Source organism: Corvus hawaiiensis, chromosome 7, assembly GCF_020740725.1.
Source record: "Corvus hawaiiensis isolate bCorHaw1 chromosome 7, bCorHaw1.pri.cur, whole genome shotgun sequence".
NCBI lineage: Eukaryota > Metazoa > Chordata > Aves > Passeriformes > Corvidae > Corvus > Corvus hawaiiensis.
This window is the reverse complement of record NC_063219.1, coordinates 26333694-26350938: the sequence shown is the minus strand read 5'-3', so window position 1 is coordinate 26350938 and position 17245 is coordinate 26333694. Positions and strand designations below refer to the sequence as shown.

At 36.9% G+C, this 17245-nt stretch overlaps 1 protein-coding gene across 2 annotated transcripts in view; it reads right to left on the bottom strand.

Annotated features, from left to right (window-relative positions):
• Positions 1–54: 54 nt before the first annotated feature.
• The window catches only part of MAP3K2 (mitogen-activated protein kinase kinase kinase 2), a 53245-nt gene continuing 36054 nt past the window's right edge, over positions 55–17245 (bottom strand). Inside the window, exons 11-17 of one of the 2 annotated variants that reach the window (XM_048309241.1) lie at positions 16730–16822; positions 13980–14186; positions 13103–13251; positions 11148–11279; positions 9881–10010; positions 8631–8808; positions 55–6889 (exon numbers count right to left, since the gene is read on the bottom strand). In XM_048309241.1, coding sequence (XP_048165198.1) covers positions 6664–6889; positions 8631–8808; positions 9881–10010; positions 11148–11279; positions 13103–13251; positions 13980–14186; positions 16730–16822 — 1115 coding nt within the window. In that variant the 3' untranslated portion in view covers positions 55–6663. Of the gene's footprint in view, positions 6890–8630; positions 8809–9880; positions 10011–11147; positions 11280–13102; positions 13252–13979; positions 14187–16729; positions 16826–17245 lie in introns of both variants that reach the window. The other variant, XM_048309240.1, reaches the window with a different exon arrangement.

Here is a 17245-nt window from a genome sequence, read left to right as displayed (position 1 = left end):
ACATTGCGCAGTATTCTGAAGTGCAGAATTCTTAAAAGAGAAATCACACTGTTGTCCCTACAGAGTGTTTTAATATATTTCTAAGTACAATTCGTGTCTGATTTTGGAAATACAAATACATTTCGAATGGTTAAAAACAAAAATTAAAAAAATATTTTGAACATCAGCCAGCTGAAAATATATTTATCTAGTAAATCATCTCTCAAAGCCTTTATATATTTAATTATTCTAACTAAACATAGTACCCTTAAAAAACAAGTTCATAAAAATGTAGAAATGAAATTGTGGAATAAGATTACTGGGATATATACACACACACATTCAATGCATACACAGAATTACAAGGCAGGGTTGGTTGGTTGTTTTATAAGTTTGGAAGGTTGTTGACAACGGAACTTGCAAGCAATGCCCAACTCCTGAGTTCCTCAACCATGATAACCATAAGCTAATTTTTTAATTGTTTTTATCTTTTTTTTATACACAAGATATTTCATGTAAAGCAGCAACAGCAGTGCAGTTACTGGTAGCAACATCTCAAAAGTAATAAAAAACCCCATACATCCAGACAGTAGTACATTGCACACACACGTGATTCTCATACACCCATCGACAACTGGTCAGAGTATTAAATCAGTGTACAAATTAAATATTTCCAAAAATGTGCAAAAAATTCAACGTTGATAGAAAAAAACACCTTTGTGTACATACATTACAAACTGTGCCCAGCATTCAACTGAGAGTAAAAACATTTACAGTGAGAAACTGATAGATTAAATAGAGAATTTAATGGCTACATAAAAATGTACATTAGATCAAGAGTAAATTTACAAATTTTTATTCATAGCTTCATGAAAACTAAAAGCCTACGTTCCAATTAAGCTAAGTCTCCTCCAAGTATTTACAGTGATACTCCATTACACGACTCCTGCGAGGTCTGAGATGACAGACACTATGCTTTAATAAACCATTCCAATTTTAGGGTGACACCACCTTTTTTTACTGGTATTAACAAGAAACAAACACTACGGAACTGACAATCTAATGGCTGTTCAGAAAAGAAAATGCAATCCTTGTTTTTATATCCACATTATATAAACCTCTGGGGGAAAAGGATCACCTAGTTTTCGGGTAAAAAGCACAAAAAAAGCTCAGATGCATTTCCTATTACTACCCACTCTGGAGCTGGAGTATCCTTTTCCTTATCTCTCAACCGAAGACCCTGACCTCCAATCCTTACCTGTGGACTCAACATAAGGGTTGAACCACAAGATACAATTTTTATGCCATTTAATCCAGTTCCTCTCCCTTTAAAATAAGTTTATGAAAACTTAAGCCCTAGCCAAGGTGTGACTGCTCTGAAACTTGAGAAATTTCATTTCCTCCATCCCATCCCTCAACTCCGAATACGTATATATTGCTAGAGAACACCCAAGGATTGCACGAGCAAACCAGGAGCTGCAGCATCCCTGGTCTAAAGCTGAACACACACCTTTATTCAGGAGCTATCAGGGGCCACCACCTATGCAGGACTTAAACTTTGCCAGCTAGAAAGAAAAATAAACTGTGTGGGCCAAGTAGGGGAAATCAAATGAGAAAGAAGCTCCTTTGTTTCTGATCTCAGATTTTGATTCAGATATCCTGGGTTGATAGCAAACCTGTCTGATCCCTTGGTGTGCATTAGTGGCTCCTCCTGAAGGCAGCACCCACACCCAGGTAACTGTGGGTGACATCTGGCTGTCACATAAAGAGGACTGGCTGCTTCCTGGAGCTTTGGAACATTCTCACTATGGCACACAAAACAGATCAGGTCACAATTTTATCTTCATGGCGTTCTTTAAATGTCCCAAGGCTCAAACCCAGCTACAGAAGTCACCAGGTTTTAGTCACCAAGCTTATGCAGCAATTTTAGAATGATAACAGTAGGATTAAATTAGAAAGAGCTTTTAAAAAGAAAACTCTTCATTTTAATACAAGCATGAATTTTTGTGTACCAGAACAGCAACTATTAACACCCACATGTCTGAAATACAGGCAGTGTCTCACTTTTTACTAGTACCTGCTTTACTCAGTCAGCAACAGCTTACTGGTAGATATACACTATCTATAAGTGACATGAAACATCACTTTTGGCTATATGTATATGGGATAGAAAAGCTTTGGTAATTTTAAGTGATTCTACACTGCAGACTTGTCATTGCCACAAGACAGCAAGTTACCAGGAAGAAGAAATGACACTGGCAGCAATACTTTCGCTTTTCCAGAAACACCGTAGGGACTTACATTCAAGCACACACGTTATACTTCTCTAAATGCGTGACATAGTCTTTCAAGATTAAAAAAGTAAGAAATTGGTTATAAATAACTGTAGATCTGACCAATTTGCTCAAGTCTCTGAAGCTGCAATTAGACATCGCTCTATGCTGTCCAAAAGAATGGCTTGCTGTACTGCAGTGTACCTATGGGTGCTACGAGGCTTTCAGTCAAGACAACAGCAGAATTAGGATTATCCAAAAGGCACAGGAAAGACATCTGTTGGTTTGCTTGGACAGATCATATTCCTGTGCATGAAAGTAAACAGAGCTTTTAATACAGTACCATGCTTACAAATGTACCAGCTTGGCTTTCAAGCCCAGTAAGAAACTCTGCTGCAGAGTCTGGTACCCAGAGCCAGGAAGCCAGATCCTGACAATCTAGTTACTTCTGTGCATGCAGACAAATCCTCTTTCTGGTATGTGCATCAGTGTACAATCTCCAGAACGCAAATACAAAACCTGTATTAGCACAGGAAGCCAAAAATCACTTTGAAGTTCTGAATTTGAATGTCTGCTGCAAATTATAATTCATGCACACTTTTCAGTGCAGTTAGGCGAACTCTGGTTTGGGCACTTTGAAAAAAACCATTTGCTAAGACTGCTTTGGTGACATGGAATTGTATGACATATTTCAATATGGTGTTCTAACATGAACAAAATTAAGGCATACAGACAAAAAGGCACTAGCTAAAAAAACCCAAACTTTTCATTTTTTTGTACTGAAAGGACTGTTTAGTTGCAAATCGAATTGTAAATCAAGTTAAAGTTTTAAGACTATATTTAAACTGTCAAGAAAAGAAGACTGTAGATTTAACTATGCAATTATTAGATCCATACCTTTTTGAGTTCTTCCATGGATATTTCTATCACCCAAATAAAAAATAAACAACTTCCTCTAACACAGCACTACTGAAACTTTGACTCATGCTCTAACAGGACTGTAATTACACCACTAATATCATACCACAGAAGCAGCTTTTGTCACTTAATATGTGCAACAGACAGAATACTAAAATTCACTAGGAGATAAGAATTTTGAAAATACACATACTCACCGTGAATTCCAACCCTTATTTTTTGAGAGTATAGCTTCATTGTGGCGTTTACAGAAAAGCAAACCAACCCTGCAGCAGTATTGCCTTCACTGGCATTTTCTTATAACTGGATTCAACAATTAAGACTAATTAGTGATTCTAAAATGCTGGTAGCTTTTTAAGTGAGATACAAGAAGTTGTGAGCAGGGATCTTGGCTCTGCGATCCTCCTGCAATGGAGTTTAAAGCATGAAGTTCCATGCACCCTCACAAATTCTAGAATGAGGGGTTGTTCACCATCACCCCAGGGGTCCCTGTAAGTGTCTAACAAACCCTGTATACAGCTCATTTTACTGCATTACCCCACTATGGGCAAGTAATAGCCAGCCTTCTGGTAAAAGTCTGATTTAGCTTAATAATTATCTCTAGCTCAAAACATTTGTGTTAATAACCAACTCATTTCCTGTAAGTTATTTAAGTCAGTAGAGAAATTCCCCTTAGGGTGAAAAAAACTAGCTCAAGCCTAACCTCAGTTAAATTCGTAAAATTTTACTAGAATCACTCAAACTGGAAAATCTCAGCTTCATTTAAGAAGCACAGTCTTTTCTTGGCAGCTTTCTGACGTGCCAAAGACATGATGAAAAATGCATTCTGAAAGTTGTTTTCTTCCTGGCTCCAAAATGTTGACCGTTGTCATGACTGAATGCCATTTTTTTAGAAAAGGCACAAAAGCAGCAAACTTGATTGTTCAGTAATTAAAAATCACAATAAGGAAGTGATATTGCAATATACATGATCCAGCACTGTCTCACAGAAAGGACACATTATAAGAAAACTAGATTCTGAAAATTTTCAAGCTTCAGAGTGCAGTTTCTCTTTAGAATAGTATATTTAAATGTTACGAATGCTACAGATAAACCTGGTTACATTTTCCCTTTAATGTCCTTTTTTGGTAATATATAAAATTTTCTTACCTTTTCAGGTATCACTGACCACTACTGATTTTTATATACATTTTCAGCTTGGTTTTGGTACCTTCTTAGTCTGTTTGAAATCAATCATTTCAATTACATGATCTTTAAAATTACCTACATAAATGATCAGGTTCTACATTAAACTTCCCATCCCTACTGTCACTATATTTTGCTTATAAAGCAAAGGTCCCTTACAGCAGAGTACATACCAATTCTTCTTAAAGGCTGCTTCATAGCTTTTATCTAGTGACAGAGAAACAAACAAACAAAATAGTCAGTACAAGCTGCCTTTCCTTTCAGCCTTTTACACTTTTCCTGGTCTGACTAGCTCTCCCTGTGCTTAGGAAACCTTGCACAGCTGTGTACCCCGACCGAGAAAATTATAAGCTGGGTAAAATACTCACATAAGCTGAAGAAGTCACCACTCTCAGTCTCTGGAGAGATGGCCACAAAAAAGTCATTCTCACTCTACTACAGGTAAAGTGATTAGGATAGATCCATGCTCCTGCTTATGCTCTGGTAAAACATGTGGAATTCAGCAGAATAAGTTCAGAAATCTTATCCATGAGTGACCGTGGGAATGGGTAAGCTTATTGTTCTGTCTCCATGCACTTTGTAACTCTGATAGTCCTCTAAAGATGCAGAACAGGTAGAGCCTTGTCAGACTAGACAAGGGTCACAGTACCAGCCTGCTCTGCCTTTACAAAACAACAAAAGCAAGTAATGAATCATCCAAAACAGTAAACATAATTTCAGTTCTGTAGTCCAATAGTTTATTTCCAAATGCCCTTTTAAATTATTTATGTTCTGTTCTTCTACAAAAATATGAGAATCTGACTTTTCTGTCGTGAAAAGTCAGTTATTCACTACACCTGATCAGTACCTGGGCTTCTCAACTGAGAAGCAGTATTTCAGATTTTTACTACTTTTATTATGCTCTTTCAGAAATAGAAAAAGTGATTAATGTACACTTTATGACAGTTGGAAATCTGACAAACACCAATCTGGATTATCAGGCTGGAATAATCACACTCGTTATTTAATTGCTGGCTCTCTCTGCACTTCTGGCCTATTCTTTGTACAATTTTCTGTGCTGTGCCTCCTTCTTCATAGCATTCCTCAGTGCTACCTCATTAAAAATATAACTGGAGTCTTAGCTTTCTCAGGGATTCATTCCTGATGTTAAGAGATGTTTGAAGATATTTGACTTTATTTCAGGAATTTTCAACACATCCTAGATGACTGACCTGCATTACTAAACCAATTTTTTTTAGTGCAGAATGGGAAGAATTTTATATTTTTCAGGCACTTGATGTTGACATACATTCCATCCTAGCGCCTCTCAACAGCTTTGAAAACATTTCTTTTATCTCATTCTGAATCAAGCAACTCATATACTGCACAAGGATTAGTCACTCCCTTTCCCCTGCAGCCAATTCATGGGACTGTGGAGGAGAATTGACTCTCATCACTATTTTTTCTCAGCTAAGGTTAACTGTCTCCCTCTAAGCTTATGCAACAGAGGTTCTCTTTGGCAGATAGAGCAGGAGGCGTTCTCCTCAGTATTTACATCCAATAGCTGACCCTTGTCTAGCATGGAAAATTTCCCCTTTGCAGTATAGTAGTTTCTACGAATTTGGGCCCATAATCTGTTTACCTGTAATTATTTTCCTATTAAGGTAATACAATAATTCTACTCCAAAACCTCTAACTAGTACATCAGTTTTGAGCTCGTTTTTGTTATTTTCTTTTGGTCACATAGAAGTACCAGCTAGACATGCTGCTGTACAAAGAGTTCCAAGTTCTCCCAGCTTCGTCAATTAACTCTCAGAACCACATGTTCCTGCTTAAACTGTAAATTCCAGAAACTGATTAAAATGCTAAAATATAGTAAGAACTTAGAACTCTCTGCTGCAAGTACCTACAATACAGAGAAGAATCACATAGAAGTAACCTTCTTGTCCTTTAGCTGCATGTCTATTTTTCCTTGCACCCTGAGTCAGTCAGCGGTGTCAGAAAAAGCCACACAGTTCCTGACTGTCCAAGCATTTGTAATTTTTTTCCTCTTTAAATAAGGAACAAATATGTACTAAAGTGCTTTATCTACATCAACCACATCAGTACATTATAGAAACAAAAAGTTCTAGTCCTGGTGTGAGGGGGGGAGAGAAGATTCTCATTTTAGATACAAAATTTAGATTGTTTACAATCTAAGTGAAACAAAGATTCAAGAGAATATTCTCTCTCTTGTCTTTTTTCTCCTTTTTCTTTGTAAAAAATAAAAATAAAAGTGCAGTCAAATAGAAAATAAATGCAGTAGATGCAAGCTGAGTTGAGGCAGGTGTTAGTGATAGTGTGCAAACGTGTGTCTTAGCAGTTCATCTGCAAACGGTCGCAGCTTGGCCTCGATAAAAATCCGTTTCAAGAAATCCCGAGCGTGGTCGGAGACGTGAGGTGGGAGCTGGGGGTTGGTTGGCTGAGTGGCAATTTTAAAGATGGCAGCCATGGCTTCGAACTCTGCCCACGGGGGCTTCTCAGTGAGCATTTCTACCACTGTGCAACCTACACTCCTGAAACAGAGGCAGAAGTGAAACAGCAGGTTACAACAGAGTCATGCTTTCCCAGGAACACAAGAAATAGCAGAGAAGAGCTAAAATATCACAAATAAGGAGTGTCCACTTAACAATACAGAGCAACTTCAGCACAGAACAGGCATTGGAAAAAAATGGCATGTACTGGTATACCTTTATCTCAAAGTTACACAGATCACTACCTATGTCTCCACTTCATTACTCCCCTGGGCCAAAAGCTACTACCTCAGTGAAGGGATAATTAGATATTCATCCAGGCAATACCGACTGTGGTAGGGCTCTGCCAGCATCCAGTGCTCAGCAGGCTGACAAAGGCCACACACTCAGCACTGCACTTGGAAGCTTTCCTGCTCCTTGAGGCCAAACAGAAGTGCAAAGCATCAGGAATGCTCCAAGCATACCACGTGTGTTGCCAGCTCATTAGAAATGCACAAGTTATCACTAGTGAATAGTGTGCAAACAATACGGCAGCTGAAAAACAAAAGCCCTACTTCATGTTATCTTCTCTTTTAGTTAAGGATACTAAAAATATACTTATATTGACAAACAAAATTTTAAGTTCCTAAACAATCTTTGTACACAAAACTCATGTTTAAAGTATTTAGGAAGGCAGAAGGGCATACAGCATACATATTGCTAGAGAAACTATTCTAGAAGTTCTGAAAGATCAGCATCTTCCAATAACAAGTGAATGATACTGCAAAATGGATAGGCTGGAATAATTTCCCAATTCTTAGAAAGTTTGACTGTTTTTCAAGATGCTTGCAAGAAGTTTTGTGGTTAAACAGAGGTACATTGCTTTACACAGTAAGGATTTACTGACTGACAGAAGTGCAACTTCAGTATTTTTTCTTAAGTTTCCACCAAAAAACACACAATAACCTTGGTACCAATACTTCAAATTTGAACAAGTCAACTGCTTGAAATTATAAGGTTTCTCTATTATTCATGTGTATCAGAGTAATTACTAAGTAATCTGAAGTAGCCTGAATTAATTTCCCTGAGGTTAAAAGTATTGCCATTGGTTGGCTATAATATAGTTCCTTTTTAAACACACAGTGTTACTACTCCTGCCTGTCTGCTGCTGCCAGCCCACTACTGCATGTTCACAGATCAGCTGCAGTGCAAGGAGTCTCATTGCCAAAGTCATCTGTCCACTGGGCTGGAGCCATATTAGACTGTGGCATATTACATAATATTGCACTAACCTTCATTTTTGAAAATTACCTCTCTCTCTTAGTTCTTAAGTATTTACTAACAAAGCAAATTATTTTTTGATACTCCCTTTAAATCTGGCAAATTCACTCTTAAGTGTTCAGCTTTTAGAGGACTAGCATTTTATTTTCTGCCTTGCATCAAAGGTATTTCAGAGTTAAAGTTTCATTACAAGACATTGACTGAACTGATGTTTCAAAGCTTCACACATTGCTTTCAGCCAGTACCTCTCCAGAACTAAAAAACAGTTTGGTAATCCTAACTTCATGCAAGGCCAGTTCAAAGGATTCTCTTATGATCTCTAAACTGATGGGCTGAGAAATTGCCACATGAAAAATTAAATTTCAGTGTTAAGACTCTCCAAATATGACTGTCAGTGCTCACATTTGCCACCTTCTTCAGCTTAAATCCCAGAATGAAACACTGCAGCTTCAGATAATAAACACCTACTCTCTCTTGAAAATGAAATGACACTTCTCAGTAGAGAAGGGTTTTTTTAACATACCAGATGTCTGCTTTTCTGCCGTACCCTTCTCCACTAATAACTTCGGGGCTCATCCAGTAGGGAGTTCCTGTGACAGACTTCATTCCTGTACCAGAGAGACAGATAGTCTGCAGTCGTTTGCTGGCACCAAAGTCACCAAGCTTCACATTGCCTGCTGAGTCCCGCAGAATATTTGCTCCTGGAAGGAAGGGAACACAGCATTACCTTCATGACAGACTCAAGGTTTTGGTGTGGAAAACAGTAACAGAAGTTTGGATTCAGGGATACAATTCAACATCAACCCAGGATTTCAAGCCAGAGAATTTACTCTCTCTGCTCATGCCTACTGCACTATTCTGGAGTTCAGAAAATAATGAATTGTACACACTGGTTTGCATCCTACGCCTTTTCTAGGAAGGGGCAGTCCCTTTGGAAAGCCCTCCTGACAAAATAAGGAATGTGCCATACATGGGAAATTTAAAAAAATGGGAAAGGAGTTTCCATGCAACTGAAAATGTCTCCATACTATTTTAAAGCAAAATCCCAGCTTGTGTTACACATTTATTCAAAACAGTTGTCTGCCCAAGATGTACAAATTGACTGTGATATCTCAACCTCCTCTGGAACAAAGCACTGTTGATACAAACCAACAGGAAAATGGTAAAAATATTATGGAATACAACAGCACTGTGTTCAACACACCTATTGTGCACATCACCATCTTCCTACATATTCACACCTTGCTTATGCAACACTTATTATGTCACCTGTACCTATCTGCAAATAGCAAACATCTCATCAGGCTTCCTAGCAGTAAAATGGAAGAAGTCTGCTCAGGCAAGTCACCTCTGCCGGTCACTTCTTGTACCAGTGAAGTGCTGGGTAACTTCTATATAATTAATGAAACGAAACTCTTAAATATAAACTTTCGAGTCATGATGCTTCCCTCTGCACATTCTATTTCTAATGACATCATCCTCCAATATATTTAAAACTATTAATAGTAAAATAAAATCAAAGGAGTTTGTCCTGATTGTTTTGCAGACGGAGACTAAAGAAACATTGCCAGAAGTCTGCTAGAACATCCCAAAGTTGATTATTTTTCTCTCCCCAGGTTACAGCAGTGACAAGACTAAAAGATGGAAAGCAATCACACTGATTTTAAGTCAGTATTTCAGTATTTCAAACTTAATTGCATTTTAGTGCTTCACATAAGACTGGAAAAGGATCAGTAATAAAGAGCACTGAATTGTGCACAGAACTATCATTACCTTTAATATCTCGATGGACAATCATATTACTGTGCAAATAGTGAACTCCTTCCAAAATCTGCCGTGTGTATTTACGAGTCACATTCTCTGTGAGTGCTCCATACGATTTCAATTGGTCTTTGATTGAACCCTACGGCACAGAAGTAAACAGCACTAAAACTTCTAGAATTCAACTGAAATTCAATTAAATTTATACCTGAAACGTAGACATTTACAATTACAATCTGTCTTGATTTAACCTTAAAACTCACAAGCAGCTGAATAGTTCTAGTCCAATGTACAGAAAGAGAACAGCACCACTCCAACACCACCCTCGAACTTGTTGATGGGTAAGTGGTGATACTCAGGATGGACATAACACAGGCCCCCTTTGGGTTAGTTTATACTCAAAAAAACTACCACGTGCTGTAGGGTGGTGCTTTAGGTAAAAATTAAGAGGTAAGCAAGTCTTAGCTTAAAATAACATTTCATCAAAACCTCTTGGGTTTTTGCAACTATTTTTGTATAACCTGGCTTTGCCACACAGAGTTACAAACTGCTAAGATTACTTCTGTCACATTGCCCTCCAAATCTCAGAAAAACTCAAGAAATCCCCCAAAGCAAAGCCCAGAACTCAAAAAATGAAGAAGCAAACAAAAAACCCACCACCAAGAAAACAATGCTCAGACACTGCTTTTCCCCTGTGGAGTCTCATAGTAAGTAGACTGCTCTAACTATTCAGAAATACAGAGCCTCTGTTTTTATACGAGCACATTTTATTTAGCTCTGCTGACCCCACTTGGTGAGAAAATGAAAATCTACAGTTTTCTGACCTTATAATATTTCCTAACAAAGCAGAAGAGCAGCAGTTCAGCATGTACTAGTTGCCACACAAAAAGCAAGCACTAAGATTACTTTCTGTATGCACTTATTCCCACTCCCATCTTGGCTACCTTTTGTTTTCCTGAAATACTTGAAGCATGGCAAAACAAAACATTAAAATTCACAAAGATTTACATGTTTACTAATGATAATACTGTCTTTTCAAAGACATCGCCAGGCACCGACTTATGCCAAAACCAAACACAAAAAGAGCTTTTGTACGAAGCACTGTAATTCTGAAAACCCAAGCAAGAAATGCAGAAGACAGGAGCCTGCAAGCAATTGTTAGTACCCATCTTTGGTGACTGTTTTTAACTTGGACAGTTTTAAATATCTGTGTGCACTTATGCAAAGCTGAATGCTTGGGTGCTCATCACACTACACACAACCGATGGCTCTTGCTTACCCCAGGCATGTACTCCATGAATATTGAGAGCGTCCTTTCAGGCGGATCTCTCAAGAAGCCATAATACTGAACAATTCTTTCATGCAGCAGATTTTTCAGCAACTGAATCTCACACTCAAGTGCATTTACTTCCTGAAAGGACAGAACAGGAAAGATTTACCATGCTAGATGTAGTAAAACTAAGATTTTGGATTTGATTTTTTTCAAGCAGAGCAGTATGTACATAGTGAAGTGTTATGCAAGCTAAGTAACAAAATACTCCTGCAGCTGATGTAAAGTTTTTGCATTTTATAACAAGAAAATATCAATGCTAATTTGAGGTAATTAAAAACAAGCAAAACTATGTCTGTTTTATACATTATCTTTGGGATTATTTTGCTGGTTTTTCATTGTTTCTCTTCTCTTGAAGTTATGTTTATTTCAGAGCACAGCACATATCAATACATGCGTGAGGTCAGTGATCATTATGCAACATGTCATAAGCCTCCAACTGGGTAAAAAAACAATGAACAAAATACAGAAAAACCTCTCCATTTTAATCTTTGTGGTGGAGTAATTAGCATTAAATCTTAACTTTTCCAGTATGATATACTATACTTTAAAAATGCCTTTGAGTACCACTTGATATTGTAATAATGAAATACAACAAAGGAAAACACTAACAACTGCTTTCTCTGGAGCCATCCAAAATACTACAAATTTTGCAAAAGGAAGTAAGATATTTTGAAATGGACTGTACAGTTAAATGCTGGAAAAATACTAACCCGCAAATTCAAACTTGACTAGATTCCAAATTTCACCTAGAAGTTTTTCATCAAACCCTGAATTTTTATCTGTCATAGCCTATTACAGATACCCTCACACTTCTGACACTAGAAAGAAAACAAATTTTTTTACACACAGAAGCACATATTACTACAAAATGCCATGATAAGTGAGATCACAAAACCGTTGCTTCAGGAGAGATCTACCATATTTTATATTTAACATTTCCAAAACATAATCAGTTGTTCTGTTACACATTTTAAAGAAGTAGCAACAACAACTACGCTAGGAATCTACAGCACAAATGATCCTTGACTTTTTCCTTGATCCTACATCACTAATAGCAGCAACTATAACTGGCAGCCACTCAATTCTGCAATCATGCTTACACCCATTGTTTCCCCGGCCTTGCTCCCCACAGTGCAGAACGCAGTCACAATGTAGGGAAAGCAATAATTCTCTTCCCATCCTGTAAAAAGCAGCAAGTATGGTTTGGGAAAAGAAGAAATAGACGACTGGTGCTACCTTTAAATAGTTCATCTCCTTCAGCATCCAGTATTTAAAGATGGACAAGTTCAATTTTAGAGAGAGAATGAACTAACAAGGAAACTTGTGCTCTTTTGAGAGAAACATAGTGCGTAACAGCAGCTAGTCTTGATGCACAACATTTAAAAGAAACAAAACAAAACAAACCCCAAAACACAGAAATACCCCCAAAAAGATGAAAAAATATGTTAAGAATCTCAAACTATCTTCATAGGCAAAACCAATTTGTTTTCAGGAATTTGTTTTCAGGAACACTTAAATTAGTACAGCCTTTTCTGTTGATAAATGGAACTTCTTCTAATTCCTGTTAGTATAAAAATTATGTATTTCAGAGCACACTTCATAACAGATTGTTTAATTTTAAAGACCGAGACTGCACCAAATCAAATTATGCATCTTTACAGCATAAGGATATGTCTGAAAATTAAAAAATGTGATGTAGTATTAAAATCAGGTAAGCAGACTAATTATCTGTAGTACTAACAAAACAGAATTCCTAACAAGGACATGATTTCCTAATATAACATGGTTTAAAACATGTTCAAAACATGTTCATCCTGTTCAAGGAAAGGAATGTGAGTCTGGTCAAGAACACCCCACTTCAGTAGAAGCCTTTTCCAAGGTCTCTCTCTCGTATCACTTACCTTGCTGGTTTCTGGACTATCGGGATCAAACTGAACTTGTTTAACAGCCAATTCTCTTCCAGTATCAGCATCGTAACACAGATATACTCTGCCAAATGCACCTTGACCCAGCAGTTTACCAAGTCTCCAGTTAGTTGGAGCTCGTGGTGCTGAAAATATAAGTATGTTTTGGTTTTCAAATGAGCTTGTTATTCAGCTGATCGAGAAAAACTGGAATACACAGAAAATAATTTTTTAAAAGACTACTTTTTCAACAACAGAGACTGTGTGTCCTAAACCTCACCATATAAATTACAAAGATCAGTAAAACTTCCTGTAAAATGCAAAATATGAGCTACTTAAATTTATTCACAAAATAATTTGTGGTAGAACTAGACATACTTAAAACAACTAGCAATAGCTAATCTGAAAAACAGAAAAAGCACGTTAAACAAACAACTTTCTTTTTAAAAAAATCAAGGCATAATTACAAGGTATGGGCTACTGAAGTCATCACAAAGTATATTTGCTCCTGAAATGCTACCACAAGTATGAAGCAGTACCACTAAAGATGTACAGTTTAACTGAAAACATGACAAACATCTGCAAAAATAAATAGCAACTGCAACCTACAAAACCCTTCTCAGGTCCTAAAGAGTCTAACAAATCACTTTTACGATGTTTTGTTATCACAGATGTAAATTCCAACTGAAAGGCTACATGAAAGCTGGCAAGGTAAGCAATTAAAATACTGATGAGCATAGTCTTGACCTTTGCCTATTAAAGAGATAAACCATGTTATTTAATGGCATGTATTTGGATGACATGGTAGGTTTTGACATGATATACTTGAAAAGTAAGAGTTTTACAGCAAGGTTCACAAAATGCCAGAACTTACAGCGGCTGGGTGGGCTGATGTCCATGACTGACAAGGTAGGATTGTCTATGTCACTGCCCCTCCTCCTCATCCGGTTATCTTCGTATTCTGGTGTAAAGACGCTGCTCCCACTGCTGGTGCTCAGCGAGCGGTCAGTGGGACTGAAACTAACTGGTGATCGGAAGTTGTTCCCCTGAGTCCTTCTGGCTCTTGGAAAAGTTTTACGACCTTCAATGATATACACAGAACATGAACGTTACACTACAAAAAAATACTGCAATGCAAAGTGTGCATGCAAATACTTCATGAATTCTACATCATCTCGTTCGAATCTGCCACAGCGGAGGATAGGACGCAATCATCATGAAATTTACTGGTTTAATTTTCCACCTAGAAGAAAACAAACATTCATCACAGATGTATATAAGGACTAGACAGAATCAAAAACTTAAGAGATGAAAATTGGAACCAAATTCTGGAACTGTTCTGAAATACGATCAACATGCTTCAAAAACCTGGAGACCTGTAAGAGGAGAAAAGAAAATGCCCTGCCTCTGCTTTTATTGCTCTATTAATGTGCAAATACCAAATTTCTGATATTGAGGAGAACAAGATACACATTTACAATCATGTGGTGCCCAAGTAGCCTCTTCCTTCTGTAAACTATTAAGAATTGAATGAAGAGAAAGACTGACACATGGAATCAACAGGAAGACCACAAAAGTATTTAAAAAACCAAAACACGAGCATTGCAAAATTCAGAGGTGGCTACAGCATCAGAATAAAAAATACAGAGCACTGATCTTCAACATATTAATTACAACCAAATGACTAACACAATTTACGTTCATCTATTTAGATAACACAACTATTTTTAGGATAGCATCTCTTTATTAAGTTTCATTCTACAGAACTCAGCATTAACTGAAGGAGTCTCTGATTCTTTAGGTATTACACTGGAGGAGGAGTTCTCAGAGGACTGAAGAAAGCAGATTAAAAAATCTTTGAAATAGTAGACTCAGAGTTATACACTAGTCTGGACAATTTAAATTCCAAGAAAGATATGCAAACAAGTTATTAAGCAGTTTTATTCACCATAAGAAGATAAGAAAGGTGATAAACCAGTCAAAATTGGTTTGTCACTAATCCAGTTTTTCCATTTCAATGGGACATTCTCACAAGCCAACTCATGAAGTATTGCAGACCACTTTACTACATAGATTATACCCAAGACAGATTCAGAGCAGCTATTAGTGATTTCTCATCACTAAGGGGAAGATAACTGAAGTGGACATCCCCAACAGTTTATCTTTAGTCCACTTCCATACACTGTTTTAACTCATGATGTACATATGATAGAATTTAACACACTGAAATATTGCAGATGACATCATATTAAGTGTGGGTGAAAATCCATTTAAAGATAGAAATCAAAATTCACAGAGGTATTGGAAGTTGGAGATGATTCCAAAATCAGTAAGATGAAACTCAGTAAGGAACTACAACATAAATACTTAAAGAGCAATCCAATGTAAAAACTTATGAAGTATAAAGCAATTGGTTGGCCTAAAGTCATGTAGAAAAGGATATAGGAAATGTAATTACAGACTGAAGAGCAGCCAGAATGGTGACAAGAAAGTAGGGTCATTCTGCAATATATTAATGTGACTGCTACATACCAAGGTCTGCTTATATCCTATGTTATACAAAAAGCAGCCATGAGAAAAGCCTCAGCTAAAGCAGGAGAAGAAAACTAAGGAGAGAAAACAGGTATGTGTGTGCTGTAGTGTTATATAAGGGCAATGACCAATTCTTCACTGCGTTAAAATGGAGTAACTAGTTACTACTTTCATTTGCAGGAAAAATGTCTTGGGAGACAAAGAAAGTTAAGTTATAAGACAAGCTATCTTGGAAGTTGGTTACATAAAGAGAGTGAGTATGTCTTCTGCTGAAGTCAATTTAGAGTTTACTTAAAAAGTCAGTGTGACAGACCTTCGCCTCTTTAAATCTTGCCTTAGAGCAAGGGACAGGACTGAAGTTGCATTGCAGAGCTTAGTTTGATATTTCTGTGATTCCTGTAACATAATTCCATTTATTGTTGTGCTCATTCCGCACTGCAAATGAAGCCATCTGGTCTTGGGAGAAATTTCTTCATAATACTTCTCAACTAGCACTTGACACACCCTGAAGTATGAAAATCCTTCAGCTGCTTCTCTCTACTTCCCTTAGAAATTTAACACATGTTAAATTTGTATCGATGTTATTACTTCCAAACCAGTTTTGTAGACACATTAGAAGGTGCTGCCTCACATCCAACAATTTATTTTACCAGCTAATTGTTAATTCTCAGTTTAAATCACTGCTCTTAAATTTTATTTACTCTTTTAATCTAAGAAACTGTTAACAGGAACTCCACCGTACTTGGGATTTGGTAAAGCAAAACAAGAAGTGACAAAGTAACATACCTCCTTTAGATAGAAAAGGGTCACAAAGGTCAAAAGCTTATACTGGATGACTTGTGTGTGGCCAAAAATAGCAAACATTTCCACGGTTGTGCATATGAGTCAGGAATTCCGTAATCCATAACTTTACCAGAGATAAAACTACTCAGAGGTTCTATCAATCATTAGAATCTTAGCAAGGGAGTTTGGGGAAAGAATTTAAGCTTTCAACGTCTTCAATATTTTCATTTCATTAAGATCTTAACATTTTATTCACATTTTCAGACAAGAAAAACAGATTAATAAAACTGTTGCAGTGTTCATACTTACCATCATTGTAGTCTTGTTGATGATATGAAATATGGTATCTTCTGGGATAAGTCCCCCCCTTTCCAAATTTCTCAAATATTGGGATATCATACTCTACTAGAAAATAAAAGGATTCATTTCAAAATTTAAAATGTGACAAAAGCCTGTCAAATTATTCACTCTGGTAATACAAACTTAAAATGGGGGAACGTATCAGAGGATATGAAGGGTTGAAGCATCAGAGCAAAAAGAGATTATAGAACAAAATCACACAACTCACAAGAACTAAAAGGACATCAGTCAAAAGTCCCAAAGGATCAAGAATTCAACAGCTCAAGTGGTTTGTAACCTCTTGTTTAAAAGAATGTTGGAGGACTGAAGTATGCCTGATTACTCCTGTTTTAAAATCTTTCTAGAGGAGAAACTATTCCAAAGAATATAATTTAAAGTTGTATAAATATGAAAAACTGGTGAATGAATCAACACAGCTTGAATTACTAAAAACATACAATAGATCCTCTTTCAAAAGTTATTGAA